Below are 7,588 nucleotides of genomic sequence, written 5' to 3' on the forward strand. Positions count from 1 at the left end.
CGAGATTAAGGAACCTGGAAATTAATTACACATTACTCATTATCGAATTAACGATGTACACAACTTATATAGGTGTTATAATGTTAAACATTACTCATTATCGAAGTACACTACTTGATACTTACATACTCTTTACGTTTCTTTTTTGTTCTTTACGCTTTTTTTTTTTTGATGTTTCAAAATGTTCTTTACATTTCCTTTTATGTTGTAACATAAATGCTTTAATATTCTATCAAAATGTATGTCTAATGATTATTTTAACCAATTAAATTCATATTTCACATTTTTCATTAGGACATTAAATTTTCCTAATTTTTCCAATATCAGAATTTTAATAAAAGTGAAAACATTATAAATATAATTTACCAGCGTAAAAAAACAAAAAGAAACGGAGAGAGTACGTATTATAATGTTACGGACTTACGAAGAAGTACGGGGTACTGCTTTAGTTGAATGAAAAAGAGCATTAATTTAAGAGACGAGACACACACATTACACATACAAAGACACAACTTTCTTGGACGTGAACTGTTCTCCCCTACTTTCTCCTTTTGTTCTTCCTCTGCATTTAAAAGAACCAACTAACAACACCAACTTCACATTTCTTCATATCTCAATTTAATTACTCCATTCACCCCTTCACCACCCCTTCTCTCTCTCTCTTCCTCTCTCCTAAACATTCAAACATTCAAACATTCATTTGACTCATAATATCAATGTTATTGTCCCCTTAAATCCTTACATAAAACAGAGTTTCTTAAGGAAATAAATAAAAAACAGGGGAAATCGATGAAGTACTACATTCGATCTGGAAGTTTGAAGCGGTTGTTTTCGATAGGACGTCGTAGTACAAGCAGCAGTAGCAGCAGTTTAGAAGATTCTGGAATTGAAGAAGATTACAATAATAATAAACTCAAGTTTCCTGACCTTGAACCCCATCTTTTTGCTAAAAAACCCACTTGGAAATGTTACTCCTTTGAAGAAATCTTTGTTGCTACTAATGGCTTCTCCCCAGGTTCGTTACTTCAATGTAATAGCTCATAATAAATGGTGGAACTGAGAAAAAGACTAAGTATTATTTCGTAACAAAAAATAACATTTTGGTAATAAAACTTTATCTCAAACTTGTGTTTTTCTTTGTAAATTTGTATTTTCCGCATAATATCACTCTCCAAATGGTAATAGGTAGTAATGAAAATTTACGGAAAAAAATAATAATTTTGAGTGAACTATCATTATTACTATGTGAATAAACATTGATTTTCTTTATAAATTTACCTACAAATTAATTCTCATTGACGTCATTTATAGCAGAAGCAGTAGTGTTATTTGTTTATTTGATTTATGACTTTGTTTGGCAGATAATTTGGTGGGAAAAGGAGGTTATTCAGAGGTATACAGAGGAGAGTTAAAAGATGGAGAAATGGTGGCAGTGAAGAAGCTAACAAGAGCAACCAATGAGGAGAAGAGAGAGAAAGAGTTTTTAACAGAGATTGGAACAATTGGACATGTTTTCCATCCAAATGTTTCTTCTCTGTTAGGTTGTTGTATTGATAATGGTCTTTATCTTCTTTTCCCCTTCTCTCCTAGAGGCTCTGTTGCTTCTGTTCTTCATGGTAAGTTACTACACTAATCCCTCATTTTATTTATACCATTGTAAAATTTTAATCTCAATTATTTACCATTCTTTATAGTCTGCTCTGTTTTCTGTAAGTCTTTTTTTGGTTGTTCTGATCTCATCTGTTTTTTTTTCTAGTCTGATTATAATAAGGTGAAGATAATAGAATGGTATATGTCTAAAATTAAGAGTTAGATACTTTTACTTTCGATGTTTGGTGAATAGGATGTTAGGTTAGTGTTTTGGTTATAAAGAACAACATTTTGATTCCTGTACAAAACAAAAAAAAAAGACACAATCCTAAAGTAAAAAGCAAATTTGACGGCCCAAGATTTTTATTTTCATATTTTATTTGAGTTGCTAATCACTAGTTTAGTTACTATCATATTTTAATATGTACAAATAATCTATTACAGTACGACTCTACGAGTAGTTAAACTGCAAACATAATGAACTATTATATATAGGTCACATATTCGAATTCACCTTCTCGTATTTGTAGTTGGTATTGTGTACTTTACATTAGTGTAACTATAGCGTGATATTAATTGTTTTTAATTAAAGTTACGTATATGTAGATCAAAGTGATAGGGCGATGGAGTGGGAAGTAAGGCACAAGATAGCAGTTGGAACAGCTAAGGGTTTGCACTACTTGCACAAAGGGTGTCAAAGAAGAATCATACATAGAGACATTAAGGCCACCAATATTTTGTTAAGTGAAGATTTTGAGCCACAGGTATACTTTACGTATAATTTATTCATTTGTTATGTAGTTTATGTACCCTACTTTAGTTTTTATTTTTATTTTTATTGACAAAAAACATGACATGTCTATTTTAGTAACACTATATCACGGGTAAAAGTACAGATTTCTGATTTTGGTCTTGCTAAATGGCTTCCTACCCAATGGACTCATCATTCAATTGCCCCTATTGAAGGAACGGTCGGGTATGCCAATTCTTCTTTTCTATTCAAGTACTCGTGATAACATTACGCACTTGTAAATTTTTGTATCAAACGGTCTCACTGTCTGATCATAAATTATACTATCTCCGTTTCAGAAAGTTCTTTATGCTATGAAAAATGTGTCCAAAGTATAAAAACTTAATTAATTTGACCGTAAATTCTCATAATTGTATACACAAAAACGTTACATGTAAGATCTTGTTAGATTGGTCTCCGGATGTATTTTCATAATATCAATTTTGAACCAAAAATATAAAGTTCCTACACATTTTGCTCCACCTTTATTTTTTGTTTAACTGATACTTGGTTTGACTTTACAAGTCAAATGGTTCATTGAAGTTGGAATCTGTATAGTTTTGCATATATTAGTACCCTTTTTTTGGAAGCTGATTTTGGCACACCACCTATTTGTTTTTCACACAACCTTTGTCAGGGCCGGCTCCGACAATTTGGTGGCCCTGTGCTCAATACAAAAATGAGGCCCCATATTTTTTTTTTCAAAGAACGACAACTACGGAGTATAAAAAATATTTCTACTCCGTATATGATTGATCAATATCAGCCCAAAACAAAAAAAACCATCCGTACATTGCCCCATTCCATTGCTATTAATCTCAAAGAACTGATGTAATTGGATCCAAGTTTTGTACCTGCTGGTACATATTATATCTCAATACAACTCAAACTTATCAAAAAAAAAATATCAGCACAAATTTATTCAAAATTATCAACCTTTTATTTTTATATCTCAATACCAACAATCATTCGCATAAATAAGCTTGTGTTTCATGTGTAGAGCTCCCCCCCTTATATAAGTTTAAATCTTCAGTTCGGTTATCTTTTTCAAAATTTCACAATCAAACTCATATTTCCTAATAGTATTAAACATAATACAACAATTAGAAAACTAATACGATTAGAATTGCAATTGGATTATGTCAAAATTTGAAAAATCAGAACTAAATTATACAAAAATAAAAGCAATAAAATCGTTTAAAGTAAGATAGACATACCTTGAATTGAACAATTGTCAAACGAAAAATAGAACAAATGAGCACTTTAAACAACAATTCTTTTCCCTTTAAAATGCAACTAATCGAAATTGCTATATTGATGAACCGGAAATAATTTAGTCAAATTAAAAATGTAAACCGGAGTAATTGGAAGTGCCATAATTTAGGGAATTAATTTTTTTGGAAATCAAATCATAGGAATTGGAGAGAAGTTGAAGAAATTGTTAATGGGGATTTGGTTTCCACGGGGACCGGGGAAGTTATTTGGGGAAGGAGATGATTTTTTAAAACTTATTTATTATAGCTGACAACAAATTTTATTTGGGCCCCCAAAAATTTGGGGCCCTGTGCTGTATGTCCTATTGGACCTCCTAATAGCCGGGCCTGACCTTTGTGATGTACGGTAAACCATGCTCTATTCACATGATATGTGCCAAAATTAACTAAGTGGTGTACCAAAATCAATTTTCAGTCTTCCTATAATATTAATTCTTTTGTTATTTTTGCAGATATTTGGCACCTGAATATTTCTCTCATGGGATAGTTGATGAGAAAACAGATGTATTTGCATTTGGAGTCTTTCTATTAGAGCTAATTTCCGGGAAAAAACCAGTAGATGCCTCTCATCAAAGCTTACGCAGTTGGGTAAGAAAAATAATTGCCACATTCTTAAATCTTAATTAAAAGTTTGGATTTTGTGCACATTTTAATTTAATTATGGTTTGACGGATGTTTAGGGTTTCTTGTGGGTTTTAGCTTCTAATTAAAATATTAGTTGGTTAATTATTTAATTAATGTCAAATGTATGGATTATGACAGGCTAAACCATTCCTTAAGCGAGGGGAGATTGAGAAATTGATTGACCCAAGACTTGAAGGTGCCTATGATGATGTCGAATTTAGACGACTAGCTTTTGTTGCCTCTATTTGCATTCGTTCATCAACTACTTGGCGCCCTACCATGAGTGAGGTACGTGATTACGGTAACAAAATGTCTTGTGTGACACTGTCTCAAGATATGTTTTCATGAGTATGTGATTTGAGTATCACTCGCACATACTCCATATGTTACACTTTCAATTACTAATTTACTAGGGAGGAAAATGAGATATTTTCTTTGTCTTATAACTAAAACCATTAATTAAAGATATTGATTCCAATACTTAACAATTGTTGAAATTTTCAAAGAAATATTGTCCTCCTAATTTTCTCTCAAAAATACTCTTAATTCCACCCAATTCCTATACATATTTTTATAGTTCTCAACTGTTTCATAACAATGATCAGTATTTTGTGCAATTATTTAAATAATCAATGTGGAAGTTACTTTTACATTCTAAAGGCATCAACAATTTATTTAGGAACGGAAGAAGTTAATTACAACGAAAATTATTAGGATGTTAAGGATAACGTAATTAGGATTATTTAACAAAATCCAGTATTAAAAACAACATAAAGAACAGGAGAGAAGAAGCAATAAAACTTAAAAATAGCAAACTAACTAGTTGTGGGACATTGTTAATTGATGCTTGGCTCGCTTATCAACCAAACAACCAGGAGGCCTAGTATGCCTATACTTGACCGCATCCCTTTTCTTCTGTTGCTCTTCAACCCAAACATAAAACAATGTTAATACGCTTCCGCCGCAAAGGGCGGCGCGTGACGCAGAACCGACGCCATGTGGAGCCCTGACAGAGCCGGAAGCAACGGCAGAAGCAACAAATAAGTTGAAGTTGTCATCCTTTCTACGAAGATACGCCAGCCCTACACACACACCGTAATAAGCGAGGGTAAACCGCACCCCAATTCCACCCACGGGCGGCGCCTTGAGGCTTGCCGATCGGAAGGATGTGGCGAACCCACGCCTGCCGAATAATCCCTTGGATAAGTGGTATATAAAGCCACCCATTGTACCGCCGATGAATCCTACTCCCGACGAATCAACCACATCGTCCATCCACGTCGTTGATGAACTTTCGTAGGGTTCTCTACGCATCATAGTGTTTTTTTTTTTTTTTTTTTAATTTTTTTAACCTATCTCCGTTTGCAAGCTGACGAAACCAATGTTAAAATATAGAGAATATATTATTTGATTAAATATAAATTAGATATCCTACACTCATCTGGGATAACTACGTTATCCTCTATTTATATTATAAATTAGATATCCTACACTCATCTGGGATAACTACGTTATCCTTTAACATAGGAACATATAGGATATTGTATTTTTGGCCTACTAATGAATAAATTATTAATGCAAATTGCAAAGTACAATTTTCTTACCAATTAATTAGTTTGGTGGCCTATGGATTTAATCTTGAGTTGTTCAAGCAAAATTCAATTAGGCAGCTGATGTGCTACCTCTACCTAACCTAATAAACTTTGACACGAACAATGCTTTAATTACATTATTTGACACCTCATATGTTTTAATTACTTGATTATGATTAGTCTAATAGTGCTTTAATTCTTTATTATTGTTAGATTGTCTAATTCTGCTAGCTAATTGATTAATTAAGTACTATAATTGCTCTGATTTTATTTTATGATATGATCTGAAATGTTCCATTTTGGTTTCTTCTATATGGCATATATCCCTTAAACCCTCAGTTATGGCATTATCTATAATTGCATTTTGGAAATGGATTTGATTCTCAAATTATCCAAACACTTGTCCTATTCGGAAATAATAGTCAAAGCGATGCATATGTGATTGCATTATCTAGCTATATTGAATATTTGCATTCAATTTGATTCTCAAATGGTTCAAAACACTTATCATGGTCGGAAACAATAGTTAAAGTATAGCGATGCATCTATTGAGTACTGATTATATTATCGATATTTGCATATTTGCATTGGATTTGATTCTTAAATGATTCAAACACTTATCTTGTTCGGAAATAATTTAACAGTTAAGGCGATGCATCTATTGAGTACTCTGTGCTGGTTGATGATTTCGATAATTGATATAGGTACTTGAGATGTTGATGGGAGGGGAGATAGATGAAGAAAGGTGGGAAATGCCGGAGAAAGAAGCACAAGATCTTGATAAAGAGTTTTGGGATTTTGAAGACCTTGAATATGAGTGTGACTCTTCATTCTCCACATCAATACACGATGATTCGATTTCTACCGGAAGTTCTTAGAATCGAAATATGGCGTTAAATTAGGTATCGTGTAAATAAAAGACATAAACTTCAATTCTTAGGAAGAAGATGAATGCTAAATGTTGTAAAACTAGATGAGTTAGACCGATTAATTATTGAGAAGCTTTCTATGTAACTACGATATTATATGTTGAGCTCCTAGTGTTAAATTAATGTTGTAGCTAGGATCGATAAGACCTCGGTTTATTGGCACGAACCAAATACGAGTCAATTAAAAGTTCGACTTTGTAGTGAAATGTCTAAAATTAATTTTATGCATGTTGTTGATGGTTCTTGTTTGGTAAAGGCAATAATAATAATAATAATAATAATAATAATAATAATAATAATAATAATAATACTTTATTAGTCCCTATTTAATGTTTAAATTTCATTAGGCATGAATGTTTATTAAGAGATTTTGCTCGATCAACTCCGTATAAATAAACTTTGATTACCAACTACGTAGTATGTGATAGAAATTTGAGGACGCACGCAAAAGTTTTTGATGGACCCGAATAATATAACAAAATTGCACTTTTATCATTGATTACATTGATAAGAATTGTACAACAATATTGCGAGAGCTCATGACTCTCACTTATCTCTTTGGTAGAACCCTTACCCCTCATATTTGTGGTAGCTCTCTTGATTGGATCACCCTAAACTTATGCACATACAACCTATTTATAGTTGTTGCATTATGGTTTCTAGATTTTTCTACTCCTCTCATCATCTAGATTTTTCTTAGGATAATTCTAGACATTTTAGTTACTAGATTTTTCTAGACACTTAATTAGATATTTTTCAAGTAAATTCTAGACATTATTTTGTCTAGAT

The 7,588-nt window shown here is 32.3% G+C and overlaps 1 protein-coding gene and 1 long non-coding RNA gene across 2 annotated transcripts; one reads left to right on the forward strand and one right to left on the reverse strand.

Moving 5' to 3' along the window:
- Positions 1 to 492: 492 nt before the first annotated feature.
- LOC130467843 (uncharacterized) lies at positions 493 to 3,831 on the reverse strand. The gene is made up of 2 exons (XR_008927791.1): positions 3,598 to 3,831; positions 493 to 1,056 (listed from the first exon to the last, which is right to left on the reverse strand). It is a non-coding gene; the product is annotated as an uncharacterized lncRNA (long non-coding RNA).
- On the forward strand, positions 790 to 7,027 carry LOC110803384 (probable receptor-like serine/threonine-protein kinase At5g57670). The gene is made up of 7 exons (XM_022008894.2): positions 790 to 1,015; positions 1,362 to 1,616; positions 2,197 to 2,354; positions 2,487 to 2,566; positions 4,107 to 4,242; positions 4,417 to 4,566; positions 6,575 to 7,027. The coding sequence occupies exons 1-7, from the start codon at positions 790 to 792 to the stop codon at positions 6,746 to 6,748; spliced, it is 1,179 nt and encodes a 392-aa protein (XP_021864586.1). The 3' UTR covers positions 6,749 to 7,027.
- Positions 7,028 to 7,588: the final 561 nt, after the last annotated feature.

The sequence above is a fragment of the Spinacia oleracea genome, chromosome 2 (genome assembly GCF_020520425.1).
Source record: "Spinacia oleracea cultivar Varoflay chromosome 2, BTI_SOV_V1, whole genome shotgun sequence".
Lineage (NCBI taxonomy): Eukaryota > Viridiplantae > Streptophyta > Magnoliopsida > Caryophyllales > Amaranthaceae > Spinacia > Spinacia oleracea.

Bases quoted from the DNA above. Each gene is read 5' to 3' on its own strand.
- LOC110803384 (XM_022008894.2), top strand. From the start codon at position 790: ATGAAGTACTACATTCGATCTGGAAGTTTGAAGCGGTTGTTTTCGATA. The intron at 4,243-4,416 runs GTAAGAAAAATA...GGATTATGACAG, and splicing joins ATCAAAGCTTACGCAGTTGG to GCTAAACCATTCCTTAAGCG. The intron at 4,567-6,574 runs GTACGTGATTAC...TAATTGATATAG, and splicing joins GGCGCCCTACCATGAGTGAG to GTACTTGAGATGTTGATGGG.